Source organism: Antedon bifida, chromosome 9 (genome assembly GCF_963402885.1).
Source record: "Antedon bifida chromosome 9, ecAntBifi1.1, whole genome shotgun sequence".
Lineage (NCBI taxonomy): Eukaryota > Metazoa > Echinodermata > Crinoidea > Comatulida > Antedonidae > Antedon > Antedon bifida.
In genome coordinates this window covers 6,801,176-6,821,436 of record NC_136234.1, presented here as the reverse complement: position 1 = coordinate 6,821,436, position 20,261 = coordinate 6,801,176, and the positions used below count along the sequence as shown (strand labels likewise).

The 20,261-nt window shown below is 32.4% G+C and overlaps 3 protein-coding genes across 3 annotated transcripts; 1 reads left to right on the top strand and 2 right to left on the bottom strand.

Moving 5' to 3' along the window:
* Positions 1-876: 876 nt before the first annotated feature.
* On the bottom strand, positions 877-13,506 carry LOC144852442 (protein farnesyltransferase subunit beta-like). The gene is made up of 12 exons (XM_078710247.1): positions 13,400-13,506; positions 9,137-9,198; positions 8,627-8,791; positions 8,168-8,217; positions 7,935-8,031; positions 7,538-7,621; positions 7,094-7,180; positions 6,711-6,840; positions 6,381-6,555; positions 6,046-6,115; positions 2,036-2,150; positions 877-1,299 (listed from the first exon to the last, which is right to left on the bottom strand). Exons 1-12 carry the CDS (start codon positions 13,490-13,492, stop codon positions 1,210-1,212), a joined length of 1,218 nt encoding a protein of 405 aa, XP_078566373.1. The 5' UTR covers positions 13,493-13,506; the 3' UTR covers positions 877-1,209.
* Positions 13,507-13,621: 115 nt separating this feature from the next.
* Positions 13,622-18,039, top strand: LOC144851777 (uncharacterized). Its single transcript, XM_078709384.1, has 3 exons — positions 13,622-13,794; positions 14,124-14,702; positions 16,706-18,039. Exons 2-3 carry the CDS (start codon positions 14,157-14,159, stop codon positions 16,799-16,801), a joined length of 642 nt encoding a protein of 213 aa, XP_078565510.1. The 5' UTR covers positions 13,622-13,794; positions 14,124-14,156; the 3' UTR covers positions 16,802-18,039.
* Positions 18,040-18,117: 78 nt separating this feature from the next.
* On the bottom strand, positions 18,118-20,224 carry LOC144851776 (uncharacterized). Its single transcript, XM_078709382.1, has 4 exons — positions 19,805-20,224; positions 19,645-19,695; positions 18,763-19,542; positions 18,118-18,599 (listed from the first exon to the last, which is right to left on the bottom strand). The coding sequence occupies exons 1-4, from the start codon at positions 20,108-20,110 to the stop codon at positions 18,534-18,536; spliced, it is 1,203 nt and encodes a 400-aa protein (XP_078565508.1). The 5' UTR covers positions 20,111-20,224; the 3' UTR covers positions 18,118-18,533.
* Positions 20,225-20,261: the final 37 nt, after the last annotated feature.

The following is a 20,261-nucleotide window of genomic DNA, read 5'->3' as shown; positions in this document are numbered from 1 at the left end:
ATCAGGAGGTGGAGCTACTGGAGAGAGCAAGCAACAGATGATATGATGACCAGTGACAGACCGTCCTAGAATAAATACAGCCCACAATTCCACTATGATACATGTCTGTAACCAGAAGGATTTGACAGATTTGGTCCTTCTTGCCTTAAGTTACCACCACTTCACCATCTTAAACTGACACCCTTCTCCTCTGCACCAGGACTCCATTGATGAATGTTGGCTACATTTCACCCTTGTTCCCATGCTAACAATCTTCCTAATATTGATATCTAAGGTTTCAAAGGTCAAAAATACTTTTTTCCTATTAGGTAAAATAAATGATTAAATAATGGTTTCCATTGCGGTGGTGAATTAGCATATTAATGAGAAATCATTCTGGTTGATCATGGTCTTGACAACAAATATGTTCAAATTATTCAAGATATATCAAACAGATGTAAAGAAAATTATAAGATTGATAACTGCTTATCCATGTTCACAACTGTATATGTTTTGATTTAAACCTTTAAATCGTTCCTACCTCAATAGCATTTCATTCAAGTAATATCCTATTGCATGAACTAGTCTGGGTTCCAGACTTAAGTAGTTGAAAGATAATTTTGGCACATATGGCGTTTCATACGTGTACTACTTGAGCTTGTATTTCAGACGAACATCGAAAAGCCTCGAAATAACTGCAGACTTGGGGCAAGTCTATGCATGAACAGGCAGCAGTTGGAGGAAACCGGTTGAGGCTAATCACACCTGCCCTTCGTTCTCTTAAAGAATAGGGCCTTTCTGTTTAGTTTTATCTTTGTTGTTTCTTAATTGAGATCCATACCCACAATTTACCTTTTAAGTACTAACACACACCAATAACATACAAAACATTATTAATTAGACTTCCTCACATTTAATCATATTTATACGTGTTATGTAACCATTGATTGATACAACATTAAGCTAATAAACTACATTACTAAACTGGCAGAACATCTGGTAACTTTAAAATAAACAATCTTATCCCACTATTTTCAAAATGTAGTGGAAGATATGGACAATTAACAATAGCCATCCCTCTTCTATATTATACCTTCCTTACACTCCCCCACCCCCATATATCTGTAGTTTAAACAATTCCAACAGTGATTGAAATATGAATTTCTATCATACAAAAATGTCCTTTTCTCTGGATAGGCTTCTGAAGTATATTTGAAAACTCTACAAATATTATAATTTTGGAACTGAAAGTGTACTAAAGTATTTACTAGCTTGAAAAGCACAATCAACTCCGATGTTATAGACGGGATGAACTGGCATCTGAAAGTAAACAATTGTATATGTATATGTTTTAGTTTATATTATATAGTTACTTGTGGTGACATGAACCCAAATGATCTACTGTATAGAAACATTTTCAAATACATGTGTTCAACGTGCACATTGCTAATCCCCTGAATTAGAATTTTGGGAAAGTTTTGTCTTTTATATCCTATTGTGGGTTTTAATCAATGAAATGCTTCCCCGAAATGAATAATAGATATTGATAGAAATTAATCTGTACTACAAACAACTCAGTAAGCCTAAGCCTAACAACCAGTAGACAGTCAATGGTAGCCTATGGTGCTTTACTGACTGTAAACCAATTGTGTTTTAATTTGCTTCGTATTAACACACTAGAGCATTATATTACTCAACATTAATCAATACTGTATTAGAAAACACTATCACTCAGGTGTTTGGTGGCAGCAGACAACAATCTTCAGTAACCATGCATCTCATCATAATTTTAGATAATGGGCTTTTTATTTTGTTGCTGGATTTAGTACTGTTACTATTATTTACCACTTGTCCCCAGTCATCAGGCATTAATTCATCTTTCTTAATTTCAGATGAACATGTCAGAATTATTGCAGCAAGATCTACTACAAAATTTGAAATATTAAGATGTAATTGAGCTGGGTCACCCAGTAAATAATCATCATCATTTTTTAACCTGTTTATCTTTACTACGGTACCTCAACATTGTTTTAAACTGTCATAAATCATAACTTACCAGTTCATTGGAAGACTCTCCAAGAACGCTTGTTGTTGCTAGGTTACCACCAGCAAAATGCTGGGCAACAGATAAGCCACTCAGACAGTAACAGGTGTGGTAGAAATCACGTGGTCTGCAACAACATCAATCAATAATGTAAAAAATAACATACAGTTTAAGAGCCATTGTCTGTAAAAATCAAAGATTTGGTGGCAGATGTAAAAAAATGGATTTCGCTCAAATTTTTACCATGAATAGACATTTCAATAAAAAGCATATCTACAACATTCATTTTAATTTTTAGCCTCCGTTGCCATGACAACGGTCAATTATCCAAATTTTGATGTTTTTGCCATTTTTCACAGATTTTCTATAGTGAAAAAGTACAAACTTGTATACTTATTTTAAGCAAAAATACTTACAGTATACAGTTTTTGTTTATAGCAGTGTAAACAACATGTATTGAGTTCCATTTTAATGTAGAAAAAAAAAATTACAAAATGGAGTTTGGTTGATACCATTATTTTAAAAAGGGGTGTTTTTAAAAAATATTTTTTTTATAAAAGTATACCTCATAAACGTACCTATAACTTCCAAAGTGGTGTTTTTATATCAATGAACTTTTGTAATTTGATAGTCAATAGGTTTGTCAACAATAATCACGAAAAAAACACTGGGGTAAATTTCGTACATAGGTTTTGTGTTGCCAGGAAAATACGAAAAATACAAACAAAATATCAACAAACAAAACACATGAAACACAATTTAAATATGGCTAATACAATAATAAAATGTATATGTGGCTTGTCATAATGCTACTAGAGTCATACGAATAGTCTAGATAAAATAGGAGAATGTGTTGCCAGGTTTATTTCAATTAATTGCCAGAAAAAACAGTATTTTGCATTGAAATATTCAGTTGATGGAAAATAATGTTAAACTTTGAAATAATTGCGTCAATGGTTTTTATAAATTTTTACATCTATTTTGTGTAAAGAGATACAGAAAGACCTCCCAAAATATCTGACCTTGTAAATAGGTCATTTGAGGTCAAAAGGGTTCAGAATGCAAAACAGGACAGGTCCCCACTTTACTACAACTATTAATGTTTGAATAAAATTTACATAGTTCATAAAAAAATCTCAAAAATTTTCATTTTTTACCTATAGTGTTACCTTAGCAACCATTTCTATGTGTAACTAAGGAAAGTAATTTTTTAAAAAAACGTAAAAAATGGCGTTTTTATGAGTACAAAGAATTTATTGCATTTGTAATTTTTCTCAATTTTACTTCTACTGCATTCTAATAATCTTAAAGTGATGACAAACTTGACCCTGTAAATTCATTCATTTTGAGGTCAAATGAGGTCAACATTTTACCATAGTAACTGTTTCTATGCGAAAATATTTTAAAAATAAGGGGTTTTTCATAAATACAAAACATTTTTTCTACATAGTTTTACATTTCTACTTTTTGCCAAATTTACTTTAAATACTGAATCCTAATAATCTCAGAAAGAAAGTCTTGACAAATCTGATTAAAGGTAAAAAATTGACCTTTAGTGTTATCTTAAACCTGTTTACGTAACTAAGGATAATTTTTTTTAAATAAAATATGGAGTTTTCATGAAAAAACAAATTATATTTTACATATTGAGGTCAAATTTAACATCAACATTTTACCTATAGTGTACTGTAGCAACTGTTTCTATACGTAACTAAGTACAATATTATTTTTAATATGGGGTTTCATGACTACAAACAATTGATTACATAGCTTTACTACTTTTTCCCAAATTTACTTACCTACTGAATCCCAGAAAATGTCTGACCTTGTGAAAGGGTCATTTGTTGGGTCAAATTATGTCAAAATGTATTATTTATGTTATCTTAGAACCTGTTTCTATGCGTAACTAAGGATAATTGTTTTTCTAAATACAGTTGAACCTCCCGTAAGTGGCCATCCTCGGGACCTGGAAAAGTGGCCGCTTACGGGCGGTGACCCCTTACGGGAGGTTCTGCCGATAAAGGGCCAAAATCACGTATTATGGCTATACACGATATTCTTAACGAAAAGAGCCTCTCCATTTTCTAGCTAATTGTATTATTATTTATAATCAGGTGGTTTAGTATTTTTTAGCATTTTCAGACAAATTTTAAAAGCTTTTATCATATGAAAAATGGTCGGTCAAAATCTGTGTAGTTTTCTCATCTCGTCACAGTAATGTTTTTAAAACCGCTTCGAAATAAAGCTAATATATAAAGAAATACAATAAACATGGACCTCTAATTCATAGGTCCATGCAATAAGTATCACATTTTTCGAGGGTCTAAAAACTTAACTTTATGTCCTATCTTTTGCATTGCAATTTTTAACTTGGGGTGGGTGGGGGCTTTGAGAAAGGGGGAGGGGGTGGAATGGAGGAGTTTGAATCCGTCTATTGGTTGGGCGATGGTAGCAGCAGTGTGGGTGGTGCTTGAATGCATGCATTTGACACTCTATAGTGGATGATCGACCAAAGTGTTGCAGTTTATCTTTTTGTGGTTATTGTTGGGGTAGGGGGGTGGGGTGGATGGTCGTCGAAAGTGGTGGTGGATGGGCATGTGGGATCTGCTTAGGTTAGCAAATAAAAGAAGTAAAAAAATGAAAGAGGAGCTTCAAAATAAGAGAGGAGTAATCTGTTGCAAAGATTAAAATTCACAACGATCTGATAATTTATTCAAATTTCCAGAGGATATAACCTATAAAATGACAATAAAACTGGGAATTACAGAATCTATAATTAAAAATATTGGTTTTTTTTCTCACAACACAACTACAACTATATAAAACATTAAGAATTTTTCTGACCAAAGAGTTTCAAATCAGATAATCAAAGAAAATAAAATGTTTTTACTAATATACCATGTTTTTTTTTTATAAAAATGCCTATGTTTCTCGCAACACTGCTTGTAGATTTTTAAATTACCCCAGTATTTTATTTTAGAAATCAATTATTAAACCTTAGAACTACCTATTTCTAATAAATCAGCTAAAAAAATACACCACTTTGGGCGTTATGGTGAAGTAAAGTTTAGTTGCATTTAACAATTTAAAAAAAGTGAAAAACACCCCTTTTTAAATAAATGGTATCTTCCAAAGTATGAAATCAAAAAACAAAAAAAAAATATGAAGCAGGTACACAATGCATTGTTATTAGACATACACTAATTATTTTTTATAATTAAGTGAACAACACAAAAATATCGTTCATCAAAGTAGTACCAATATCCATTTTAAAAAACCTTAAAAAAACAACAAAATTTGTCAAAAACACAAATTTGGCCGTTGCCATGGAAATATATGTGTGAAATAAAAAATACTTCATATTTGATTTCTCTCAACACATATATAGCCATGTGCAAAATTTGAAAGAAATCCATTTTTTTTAGTCTGCCACTATTTTTGATATTTCTTTGATTCTTACAGACAATGGCTCTTAAAAGTTAAAAATATAATATCAATAATTAAAATGTCAGTTTGCTTCTATAAGATAACATATCATACGGTATATCATAACGAGTAAAATCCTAAGGGGGTTGGGTATGAAAGTTGGTAAAACTGACGGACTGGGGGGATTATACTGGGATAACATTAACAATGAAATTTAGCATCAATTCGGGAGTGGGATTATATTCAAGCATGGGCTTATATTTAGTCATATACAGTATTATACTTGAAGCTATATCAATTTATTTTAACATTTTTTATGTTTGGATATTACAGTAGTTTATTATTAATGGATATAAATTTGAAAATATGTCTAAATGTCATTGATATCACACCAGGTGACAATATGTAATACACACATTGATATAATTATAGCACATCAGTATCCAATTCCTATATATCCAATATCTAGCCTTTAATGATGCCATTTAAAGCACAAGTACACAGCATTTTCAGTTTGGTGTGTATCAGAGTTTTTTTAATATGTATTTTTAAAACACTTTTTATACAGTACTCGGAAGAAAGAAACTGGTTCTTACTTTCCTGGCTTGTCAACTAAGCCACCATGAACATTCTGGCAACATATAAGTATGTATTCTTGAAGAGCGTCTAAAAATAAGCAGATATATTGGAAAAAGAATTTATTGATAGGCATTACCATGTATAATTGATTTAGGCTGTCTACACTATCAAACTAGTTTGACAAAAAATGTGATGTGATCAAATGGTGTTAGTGATATGCCCAAATATGGTAGTGATATGACATCATCATGTCCATATATGGACACATTCAGTTTTTGTCACATGAAGTTTGATAGTGTAGACAGAGCTTAGACTTTTTATTTGTGAATGATTGTGTATGTTGTAAGCTTACTTTGATCAAACATCCAGCTTCGTGTGCTTACAGCATTGTCTCCATGTCCATTTAGTATTTTATGCACTAAAGGAAAAACACCCCCTTGCCACAATGAATAACAACCATCAACATGTTTATTTGTTCTTCCTTGAAAACCGCCTTCAAAGCTCATTTGTCGATTGGACAACCATCTCTGCAAAAAATAATTTAATTTAATCATAATATAAACATACCATAAAACTATTATATATTAATAAAAAACATTTTAGTTTTCATTACAATTCGACCTGGTCATCAGTATTTTGGTCACATTACTAAAATCCAAATTGTCATGCCTTGTATACTTACAACTAGAGCTTCAACATCACACAACCTATCGTGTCCCATTAGCACCAATGCTGCCACCGCACAGAATGTATAACCACCATGGGCTTCCATACCAGGGACGCCGGCAAAACCGCCCTCGTATGTCTGACAACTGAAATATACAATTTTTTATATATTTGTTGTACTCTAATGAAAACCATATTTTGGCACATCACACTTTTTTTTGTCAAACTAGTTTGATAGTGTAGACAGAGCTTTAGTAGTATAGTAGTATTAAATTTGATACATAAAGAAAACAAACAAACTAAATCATTTGTATGGTACCAGGGATAGCCCTCTAAATTCCCAAAAGGAGAATTACATCCGCAATATATTATATATATGGTATATACAATTGATTTCACCTTGCAATCCATTCTGGTGTGCCCTCAAACATCTCAGGTGTAGCAACATTTGTTAGCCTTGCTGCAACAGCTGCACAATAAGCACCTCTGCAAAAAAAATGACCAACAAAAATCATATAATGAAAACCAATTTCAATTCGGAAATACAAGGTTGATTCAACATTTAGTTCTTTTTTTATTAGAAGATTATTATAAGAAATACCAATATACTATATACTATATATAATAATTCATATCAGCTTGCAGAGTTTATGCTTCTTTGCATCTGTTTTTTTTTTAAGGAGGTGCAGCATTTTTCTGGCATTTTTGTATCTCCTCCATCAACAATTTTTCAATATTTTATACTTTAAATGGAAATAATATGAATTGTAATGAAATTGTTCATGTCTCCCTCCTTGTCCTCAGCAGTCAGTAAGTCAATCTCAAATTGTATTTTGATTTTACCTGACATCAATTTCTCCTCCTTCATGCATAATAAAGCCACCATCTGCTGACCTCATTCTCATCAAAAAACCTGCTAACTTTTCCCTAAAATTAAAAAAGAACAAGCACAGTATCATCTATTACATTTTGTAATAATTTTCAAGAGATATACAGTCAACTATCCCAATACAGGACTCGCTGAAAACCAGAAACTCTCCCAAAACCAGATTTATCTATATTTCCAAAAGGTCCCAAATTCATTTTTACCATTAAAAACACATTCTGAATACTAGACTTTCAAGAACACCAGACATATTAGGTCAGCCCAAAGGTGTCCAGTATTGGAAGAGTTGACTGTTTATGTTTTAACTGTCTTTATGTGAATACTGTTTAATTTTGTCAATGTGTTCATTCTCACCTATTGACTACAGAATATGCTTCTTTTGTTCCTATTGTTGAAAGTGCCAAGACAGCAGCGTACGTGGTTGCTAAATGCGCATATTGGCCAGGTCCACCTGTAAGTTAATATTCAAATAACATGTGATTTCTCCTAAAATGAATGGCTGGTAACAAATGTTCAGAAGATGTGTTAAAAATTATAACAAGATTCATAAGTTAAAATAAGTTATTTCACAAAATGAAATGGAGTACCTCCAAAACCACCACCTGGATGTTGACATTTTCCAATAAATTGTGCTACTCTACAAAATACAAAACAATATTCGGTTCAAGAACAAAAGGAAAGATTAAACATTAGATACATTAGAATAAAAAGAAAATACATAAAAATATACAGTACCTCATATATTCTTATGAATCTTTTATTCTGTTTTTAGATGGATAACTAATTCAGGTTTTTAACTACTGTGGAGTAGCTTTGCGTCAGAGTGTTGAATAATTGGTCAGATGTTTTGCCCTACTCTTTTGTACTTTATACTAAGTACATTGAGAACACTCGCTAGGCTAGTTATCTGGAGGTTGTGGGTTTCAGTCCCACCAGTCAGAATATGGCAAAATATCCGACCAATTAGGTCAGGTTTGAAACTACAGCCTTGAAAAAATTGTTTTCCCCTCTCACCATTTCTTATTTATTGGTAGTTTTGTACTTACTGTGATGCATGTTCTTCTGAAATCTTCTCTCCTAGGAGTTCTAAGCTGTGCAAGATCCAGTAACAGAGCCAAGGTTTGCTAGCATCCAGGCACTCGTAGGACTCTGAAAGGTGCTTCAATCCCTTGTTCAGGTAGCCTAGATGTTTTTCACGTTCAAGTTTTGGTCTGAAAACATTGATTGATTGATATACAAGTTTATTGTAGTAACTTTTTCATATCTGTTCAACTTCACTTCAGATAATAATTATAATAATAATAATAAAACCATTTCTAAATTATTAGCTGATTTTGTGGTTTTTTATTTTACAGAATAATGAATTATAAAGAAGTGGCCATAATGACACCTATTCCATATGAATATGTTGTCTATATATTTATATATAGGCATGATTTTCTAGAAATTAATGTGAGGTACATGAATACAGGTCTTCAATATTTCACTGAGTCTCTAAAGTTTATGAAAGCATACATCGCATATCAAATAATATAAATTTAAAAATCTATTCTTACATTTTATTGGAACCAGATATAAATGTTTGATAAACTTCACCAACTGATGCTTCTACTTTTTCCTGCAATAAAAAAATAAAAGCAACGTAACATAAACCAAGGAGAAAACATACATTTGTCATTGCCTGGCCCTCTGTAACGCCAAATGAAGTGACATTGCCAAATGAGGTGCGCGTGGTCTGTATCGCACAAGGCTAGGTCACTTAATTTGGCAGCACGTTTCTGGCGAGCTAATCGTGTTATTAAATATTGATATTATTTATTTCCAAATAAACACAAACTGAAAATTATTAACCTGAGTATTTCTAACCTAATAATCTTTATTCATTGTATGAAATTAAACCATTATAACTGAAACATACGACGAAAATTTACGATTTTAGTGTAAAAAACGAAAGGTACTGCCATCGAAAAATATAGAAAACTCGACATGCATGATGGGAAGCCTACCGACCCCTTTCTAAGCAACTGGAAAAGAAGACTACTCGTTTTAGCGCCAAAGGGAAGTGTCTGAAGTCACGTCTGCATGTTATGCGGACATGGTCTGGGACAATTTGCCTTTAGCGCTAAAACGTTGATTGTTTGAGTTATGGGACGCCATTTCTGCATTATTTCCTAGTAATATTTTGATTTGACGTTCCTTTCGTCGGTACATTATTCCCGTTACTATTTTGTTCGTTTTTATGAATTTCTATGTTTATGTTTTCAAATTAAAATGATTATTCGTTGAATATGAATGTATCCCGTTATTCTATTGATTATATTGTATATATTTTTTTGTTTAAAGATGTATTGTCCCTTTGACTAATTCCAAAAAAATAAAAAATAACAGATTTCGGAAAAAGGTGGGTCATTTTGAAGTATCATAATAGTTATTAACTATCACCAAAAATTTGTCGAAAAAAAAATCATTTAACTGAAATACAGACATTTTTTTGTTAAAAAAATAACTCTGACTTCCAGACAAAGTTTTCGATCAAAACATACCCCATAATAAAACGCGCTTGTTTGGCTAATCTGTATGCATAATCATAAAACTTCCTCATGATCTGTGTGAAAATACCTTCTCAACCGTGAGGAGTTGTAAACAATCCTAATTAGCATATGCATAATGCGTACTCGTGGTTTGAAATCTTTGTTTACTTTCGCTCGCGACAATTTTCCAGACGAAATGTAATCAAACTAATTTACCTGTTAATTACGTAAACTTGTTGCTTTTGGCTCGAATTTTCGACTTAAAGTTAGTAACTTTAATATTACTTTGATATGGCCAATTTAAATTTAGAATATTTTGACCTTCATTTTTTTGTGTTTCAAGGGACAATACATCTTTAACATTGCTTAACTATACAGTTTCCTAACCTTTTAGTTTCATTTTTAATCAATTCCGTTTTTTAAAAATGTATAATGTTATTTATGTTTTTTATTTATAAGTTCTTTAAGAATATGAGTTACATGATCACATTTATTTCACTTATTATACCTACAGTATAACACTATATTTACTTTGATGTCTGAAACATTAAAACATAAATTCGGAATAATGGCGAACCTAAGTCGCAAATTGTTAGTTAGATATTTGTTATAATTTCATCATCTCATTTGTTACACGTGTGTGTGTGTGACCTATAATAAATAAATAAGGGATGGCAGGCTACAGGTAGGCCTACTTCGAGGGGAAATTCATCAGATTGTTTCATCAAAACAATAACTCATAAGGTCGGAAACATTTAGAACATAAATAGATAATGAAACCAAATTTTGAGATATTGCGTTGTTCTCTTTTGTTATCAATCTTTTCATGTCACGTACCGTAATAGAAGGTAACAGTTGAACATGCATATCACAATAAATAAATAATGGTAATTAACTAATTAATTCACCAATCCTAATGGCATTTTCATCAAGTTTTAACAATCTTTGATGTCGGAAACATTCCCAATAATAGAGACTAATTTTGCAATATGTTAGAGATATTTTATTCAGCTGGTACTTTTTACCTTGATATCGGGAACATTTGAACATAAATTCGCAATAATGGATCATAATTGTGCAATGAAGTCGTGTCATCTTGTTCATATGATGTGGGAAAAAACTTTGGATGAGATATGGGGTGAGCGAAATTCTAAGCAAGCTAAATACATAATACTTATTTTGAGGTTGGAAAAAAGCATGTGAATTCGCAAATAATTGAACCTAATTTTGCAATGAAGTCGTCATCTCATTTGTTCATATCGATGTGAGAAAATGTTTGGACGGGAATGTGGTGAGCGAAATTCTAAGCAAGCTAAATACATGAGTTATTTTAAGGTTGGGAACACAACGTGAATTCGCAAACAATTGAACGTAATTTTGCAATAAAGTCGTTTGTTCAGATCATATTACAATGTGGGAAAAAAGTTTGAGTGAAATTCTAAGCAAGTATTACTTCGAAGTCGGGGGAACAACCTTAAATTCGCAATAATGCAATGGAACCTAATTTTGCAATGAAGTCGGTCACCTTGTTTGATACGATGTTGGAAACACGTTTGGAGGGGTGGACGAAATTCTAGGAAGCTAAATACAGTTAGTTATAACACTAATTATTTTGAGGTCGGGAATATTAGAATTTATACTTAAATGGAACCTAATTTTGCAATGGAGATTGCATGCGTTATTTTCATCTCGGTTGTTCGTTCCATCAATTATACGTCGTACATAATGTGGAACATGCATGCACTGTTATACTTTGTGGGGTGATGAGAGTGGGATGCTACTGTAATCAAGTTAATATATTATTTATTGACATACAGTAATTTAATTAGCTATATCGATGGAATAGTAGATTAGGCCTATATTTACACATTTGCAGCCTTCACTATTTATATTTAAAAACAATATGCTATATAACATTGAATCACGGTGAAACATATAACAATAAAGAAACAAGTATAGAAAAATGGTTAGCTTTAAGAAATACTATTATGCTAATATAATTTCTAATTTGCTACGATTATCAGAAAAGGAATTCACTGTGATACGAGTTACAGGTGGTACTGATCTGATTTTATTTCGTTTCATCTTGTATATAAATTACATTGTATAATCCGGGTTGTAAAATGAAAACAAACAAATGAAAATCTCACAAATTCTTTATGTGTAAAATATTTTAAAACGAGATATAGATGATAATAATGATCATTGTCAAGTGTATAGAAAAATATGAACATTAATGAAATAGGAGGTAAAATACGGAATTGATAAATGTAAAAATGTTACTGATGAATTGTAACGACATTGGGAATTAACAAATGTGTTAAATAATATGTTTGCGACACAAAAGACAGAAAAAAAGCTATCGATGGAATGGTGGGTACAAAATCCATGATAATTTAGCTACTTAGCTGAAATAAATTCGACGGGAACCTGATTTCACAAGAGGACCTCTTATATGAGTTTGTGAGGACTCCGTTTATAGAGGACATCTTAATATCTGTTCTAAAAACTCCTTAATATCAGTTCCAGAATTAACCTTAATATCAGTTCTTTTCTAATGAAGAATCTGGGCAATTTACAATCAAGCAACAACACCACATAATTCTACTGTACGTGAACTAGCCTTAATACCGCCTGATTACGGTATATAGGCCTACAGTATTAGCTTCAGAATAAATGACGACGCATTCTACAGATATTTAAAAAAATGAAAATATTAAATTGGCTTCGTCGAAATGTTGTACCTTGATAGACAGACCCCCAAGCACATGTAAATCCTCAGATTCTGCTTGATCACAGACAATCTGCACTGCAGCACAACTAAAAAGCAGTAAAAAGATTTTGGCACACACGGCGTATCATATAATTTGCGGACCATGACCGAAGCACTTCCGCTTCGATCTATTCGACGAAAATCAAAAAAGGATAACTATTTTCTGCTTTATATTTAATTTAATGTAATGGTGATCTAATAACAGGCGTAACAACACATAATACATATTGTAGTTTAATACTGGCTTAAATATGATTGTTTTATATAAACTGTATTTTAAAAAATGACAATGGAACTTCATTTTGCAATAGTACCTAATTTGGCGCCTTAGACGCCAAATTAAGTGCGGTACCTCATTTGGCAGCGGTACCTCATTTGGCGTGACACCCTCCCCTTATTTAGCCTAGTTAGGCCTAGCTAGGTACTAGCATATGCAAAAAAAGGCGTATGAAGACACATGTTGAACAGATTACGTAATATATAAACATTTATATGATTATTATATTATTCATTACCTGTTCTAAGCTAGAATTAGTATGATAACCATCTGCTTTTGAACGTTCTTTTCTCATTTGCTCAAAGTTTTCAATACACCTGGGCGCTGCCATCTTGTTATTTTTGTTATGATACCGCCCTCAATATATTTATTGTTTTTTTTGTGTTGCACGTGTGTATGGTGGGCGGGACATCTCTAATTTACATATCATTACCTATGCAAGGTCCCTCGGTAGGGTACGGTGACCTTTTTGGAAATTTTGTAAACAAGTCAAAAAGCACGTCGTGTTGTTGTGGTTGTGGAAAAAGAGAACAGAAATTACGTGGTGTTTGTCTTGAAATTGCGTGTTGTTTACGACTGACTACTCTTTATAAAACAACCAAGGCATTTCATATCGAAAATACGTTTCATTTGGTAAGTATTATTAAGTGATAGTAAGATTTTTTAGAATGGGAGTTCTGTTGTTCAAAACACGAATGAAACGTGCGACCAGCATATTGTCCCGACCCACCCGTAGTAGTAGAGATATACATACTGACTACAATTACAACTACTGACTGATAAGCAAGGGATAAAAACAATCTACTATTATATTGAGGTACCTGTAACACTGGTCCATTTTAGTACATATGCATGTACATTTGTTTTCGTTTTACAATCATTTGTATTGTAAAACTGTAGACAATTTTTGTTATATAGGTATATAATGTTAATTGTTTTCTTTTTTCCTCTGTTTTTTTTAGATTGTTTAATGTACGATCACGTCTACAGACAATATGTCTTTATCTGACACAGAAGTAGAAGTAAACCATCAGAACAGCAACGTAAGCCCAGGAAAAAAGAAAAAGAAATCAAAGATATCTTTAATAATACCAAATTTTTTTAGATCTAAAAGTCAACAAGATGACATTGTTGATGAGGGGGGACTGAGTGATGATGGAAAATGTGGCAAAATAGAAGATGATGAACCATCAGAAATGGATGTCGATGTCAAAGAAGAATCAACATCCAACCCTATAACAATACCTGGAAGCAATTCTGGTGCTTGCTCAGCTCCAATTTTACACGAACCAGTCTGGCCTATGACCCCACCAGAGTCTGTCCATCCATGCCTTCGTATCGGTCACCGACGAAGGAGCACAACAATTTCAGAGGGAGAGAATTTAGAAGAAAAAGTATGCATGTCTAGGTGTCGTCATGTTACTTTCTCGCCGGATACCGTTGACCCTCCACCGAGGTCAAGCAGTTACTGCAAGTATCTTGAATCTAAGTCGTCATGTCCTATCAGAAATCTGAAGCATGAGAAACACAAACAAAAGATGGTAGGTTAAAACAATGATTTTGAATGAATGCATATATGTATAAATTTTAATCAACTGAATTGTCAGAAGTGTGGATTTTTGTTTTTTTAATATCTTTATTGCTTTCTATCCTTTTAAATTCTACATTATTTTTATCTCTTTATGACTAAACTTTTCTATTGTCCCCCAAAACATGAAAAATTAGTGAATAAAGTCCAAAAAAAAATTTGAATAGACCATAAAGTTAATTTACTTTTGCTGAAAAAAATATTGATTTCGCTTATAAAAAAAAATATATATATTATGTCAGCTTTGACAATTCAAAATTATGTTGTCATCTAATGATGTTTAAACAATTTTTACAATGCCTTTATATTTTATAATCAAACTGCATTGTAAGTGAAAGGTTAATATTTTAAAGTATACATAAAGTTTAGTGCTTGTGTTGTTTGGGCATATACCTTGTAATGACCTATTCAAATCATTTTTGTGTTGTTTAAACATTATTTATTGGCATTATCATAAATCAATCAAATAGCAGTAATTGTGCAAATAAGTCTTTCCAATGATATCATTTCATGGTTTGTGTTTACATGTGTAACAAGCAACATCAGACAAAAAGATTTTCATCAAACTGACTCATTCTTTCTTTTCTTTTTGAAGAGGAAAAACTGAATTTTCCAAATATTAATAGTACAGTATTACTACTGTTATTTATTAAATTTTCTGCCCATTTTGGTAAAAAAAAAATTTTCTACCTCAGTTTTACTTAATTTTATTTATGCAAAACAGTATAGTTGATTAAGAAATCTGTCAATACTAAAGTATTAAGAAACTAGTTTTACATTGTTTCAGAGTTTCACATTATTACTATACACACTGTAGGATATGGGTCATAGGTCAATGGCATTGTAGATTTATTGTTTGTTATTATAAAGACCTTGATCTCTATTTTGACCTTGTAATCTAAAGTAATTTTATACTTTGAACCTTAAAACAAGCCAAACACTATTGCTGATTGGTACAAAAAACGTGAGGAATGTTTCATTTCTTCAATTAAAAACATAATAATACTAATTACTATACAAATAAAAATAACAAAACTCATGAAGGTGACAGGATTAAACAAAAGCAAACTTAATTGCTTTATAGATATTCTCTGCTGTCATGGAGAACTTTCTTGTTCTTTGAGAAAAAAACTTAAGAAATGTTTTAACTTTTAAATAAGCAAGTTAGTATTAGTGTTATGTTGACTCTAGGAAATGAAATTTATGTTAAACAAAAATGAACCCTTTGAGAATTAAAAAATTTAGAAATTCGAAACTGTTCACTGTACTGTAAAGATATGGGAACAAAAGATTGCTAAAAAACCAATTTCAATTGTTGAATGTACAGTCACCATACAAAACTACACTTTGTTTACCATAGAAAATTGTTTGATGGAATGATCAAATCAAGCTTTGTGTAGCACAAAATTAAATGTGTTCAAACTTTTAAGTGAGATGATATATCTGAATGTGAACTAGCAAAACACAACATTATAATCTTTCTCTACCTTCCTTCCTGAACTCACTACAGCCTTGAGATCTAATATACAATTCATGCTTTGTATCTCATCTGCTTGACCCTTTGTTCTGGTTTTCCATATGTTAAGTATTTCTAACAGGTGAGCACTTGACAAAAGGATTTAGAACTTGTGTATAAAATTCCAATACCAATGATACAACTTATGAAGGTAAATACCTTCTTGATGGTTTCATTGTTGTTCCTTTCACAAACAACTTCTTCATTTGTTTGATATAAAGAATTGTATACACATTGTTAACTACAAACCAGATGAACATTTACAATCATGGATTTAGAACTTGTTTTGTTGAATATAAAAATATGTCTTTCATTTCAATAAACCATACCAAATTATGGTATATGTCTGCCAACAATGATCTTGTTATTTTTTGTTACATAGAAAATTCATTATTTAAAATTCATTATTTAATGGAACTGTTCTTTCTTTTTTTTTCCAGTTTCAGTTAAAAAAAGTGAATTTGAGTGATTTCCTATCAACCAGCCACCAGCGAAGTCCGCTAACATTCACTATGTCATGTGATATGATGTTTTAAAGGCGATTGGTCAACATGATAACTGTAATTAATCTGACTGAACAATCTTATCATGCCGTACATAAATGCCCGCTGGTGGCGCTTGTAAAGACATAGTATCATTATCAAAAAAACACTTAAGAGGCTTGGACAGGTATCAACAAGAACAAACCAGGGTGGGACAACTTGTTGATGGTAGCAGTGAAAAGTGTGGTCTTCCATTTTATTTTTTATGTCTTGTGATACATTCGGTAGGGGCCCACTTGTTAAATGTTATAAATCAAGCAAGGCTATGAACATCAGTGACTGTACATGAAGTATAGTCATGTCCCGGAACCACTCTATAGCCACCATGGATAGACTTTCTTAATCAGTGCTTCTATGAATGGATTGGGAACAGGAATGCTAGTAGACCAAACCCAGTACCATTTCGATCATTTGGGAATTTCCTCATGACATTTTTTCCCCAATAATACCAGCTTTAAGTATTTAAAATACAAACATTGTTTCTCTATATGAGAGTAAAATTGTATTTCAATTTAAATATTCTTGTCTTGAGGCATTTATATCTGAATCAGGGAAAATGTAAATCTTGTCTGAATGAAGATGATCTGTCCTCAAGATACAATATATTGTAAATATAGATTAAGAATTTGTAATATATATGTAACTTTAAGTACAGTTTGGCCGAGTGCATGCAGATAAACTTCGCCTGGAGGAAAACAGGCTTAATGGACTTTATAGCTTGGCATTGATTTGATCATATCAGATCATTATTGATTTGACCAATCAGATCATGCATTGATTTGACCATATCAGATTGTGCATTGATTTGATATAATCAATTGTATAAAGTATGACTAGATGGATTTGGAATATCTCAATATAGTATATCAGTTTTAGACATAAATATTATAGGTTTAAGACCAATTTACACAGACGAGCCGCAACGGTAATGAAAATGTTTTACACAATTACACAACGCGGAGTGAATGGGCGGTTTCCGCTCAGGACAACCTACACGTTTTTTCGCTTACCGTTACCACTCGTCTGTGTAAATTGGCCTTGAGTGTCTTCCAGTATATAAGTTGTTAAGGTATGTTAAGCAACTCTTTCATGTATCGTTTCATGTGCTAAGGTATTCATATTTTAGTGAGTAAAGTACACCAAGTACACTATATAGAAAGTCCTTTATTAAATGTGCTGTATTATACAATTTATTGTAAACAGGTCGTAGTTACTAATTCTAAAATGAATGGCACTTGTTTACAATGAGTTGATTTAATTTATGCAGATTAAACTGAAATTAATTTTGATATAAATATTAATAATAAATACTCTATGGTTAATATATGATTGATATATATGCTTTAAAAATAAATTATAATGTCGTAAACTAAATGTATAAATAAAAAGTAAAAACATCAACATATTTGAAACACAAAAATAAACCTAGAGGGTGACATAGACAAACATTTGAGTAAACATGATTTGAGCATGGAGGTATAAAGTATACCTCCATGATTTGACAATAAAAATATCTCTGTATCTGCATTTTGTAATAAAAATTAAGAAGAAGATTGATATTACTAATTGTAACAATTTGCAAAAAATTATCTTGATGGTATTGTATTGTTTTCTCCAGACATACACATTTACTGATTACTGTAATGTTCTTTTATAACTCAATTTCCTGACAGATAGACTTTGCCCATGCTTGGCCTAATATTTTTAGCCAATAACAACTGCTGTTCTACCAGTCTAGTAAAAAGTTATAAGCATCTCCACTTGCCTCTGCAGGTACATTGGCTGGATTATCCTGAAAAATAATGAATAAATAAACAAATTAGTTTATAATTGTACTTTATATTGTTGGATGGAGCATTGAAACATATGAATATGTATGATTAGAAGAAGGTATCCAGTGAGCTTGTTTAAAAGGTCAACTGTACTACAGTACTAAAACTAAATCAATAATTCACCTCAAAATCTGTAAATTTGAGAGGTTTATCATCTTGTGGCGAAGAGTCAAATGTAAACTCTGCCATATCAAGTTCGGCTGCTGGTTCTGCCACTGGAAGGTTTTGCGGAGCTGGACCTCTTGCTGCTGGTGTGTTCATCTCAGACGTAACACCATTGGTACGTGCGTTACCCTGAAATGTTGGATTCTCATTCCATGAGGTAGGTTGCTGGGTAACAACCCTCATTTTTGGTTCCTCATTCCATGTTTGGTTACCATGATAGGGGGAAGCTTTTTTAGGCAGTAGTGAGTCTGTGACAGAGGGAAAATCCATTGATAATGGTGATGGAGGAGAGTCTTTTTTCTGTGGCTGAACTTTAACCTTTGAGGATTCTCGCTTTGGTGATGTTGATCCTTTCCTGCCTTTTTTTGAAGATTTTGGCGATTTCTTTTCTCGTTTTGGACTCCTCTGTTTTCTATCTGAAGGTGTAGATGATGAAGATTGTAAATCTAATTTTAAATTTTCTTGGACGCTTCGGGCACGGTACGCACTCGGAGCAACATTTCTTGATTCATCGATGAGGTTTTCTCGTGAACATGAGCTAGTGTTTGTCCAGTCATTGGCCGATGATGCTGATGTGGTAGTTACAGTTAAGTCTTTGCTAAAGTCTGTTAATATTGAGTCTTCTAATCCACCGTCGATTGTTGTCTCCTCCTTCCAGCCAGAATCCAGCAATTCATTCTCCCGTGGCAATGTTGTTTCCATGTTTTCTTTATTTGGAAGTGGAATTTTTTGCTGGCACTGTGAAGAGAAAACAATTGTAGGTAGAAACATTATTATCATAATTATTATAAAACTGTTTGCATTGTGTTTGCATATAGGCCTTTTTTTACTACAACCTACTGGCGTTTCCCACGTGAAAGGGGCAGAAAATTCATCTCTCCACGTCAACATCTGGAAGAGAATATAGAAAAAAATTGTTTAGTTTTACATAATTCAATATTTGAAGGTATTCCTGTCTTTGTAATAAATAAAATATACTGAATCAAAACAAAAAACTTACTGTTCCTTTACTCTGAGACCCGTCATGATCTGTGTGATGTACCATTTTCTGTCCTGTTTTTACCTGCCATTTTAATAAATCATCCGGTCTATCATCTGAACCACCACCCAATTGAATTTGGTATTTTAGGGCTAGCTTTGGATCTATAAACCAGTCGTTCAGGCGTTCGTCCTTCTCGTCCTGGTTCAACCTTTCCCATCTGTCATACCCATATTCCTCGATCTTTACTCGCTTTTCTGTTACTATATTTTGGGCAAGAGAACTGATCGAGGAAAAGTAATCATCACAGATCTTTTCTATTTGCATTTTCTAACGATTTAGTGCCTATATCAACCAAAAATGGAAGAAAAACGAAAAAATTAGAATTCAGATCATGTCATCAACACACACAAAAAGTGGAAGATGACTCACTCGATCCTCCTTTTCACCTTCACTTACCACCAAACATAGAGGGCGT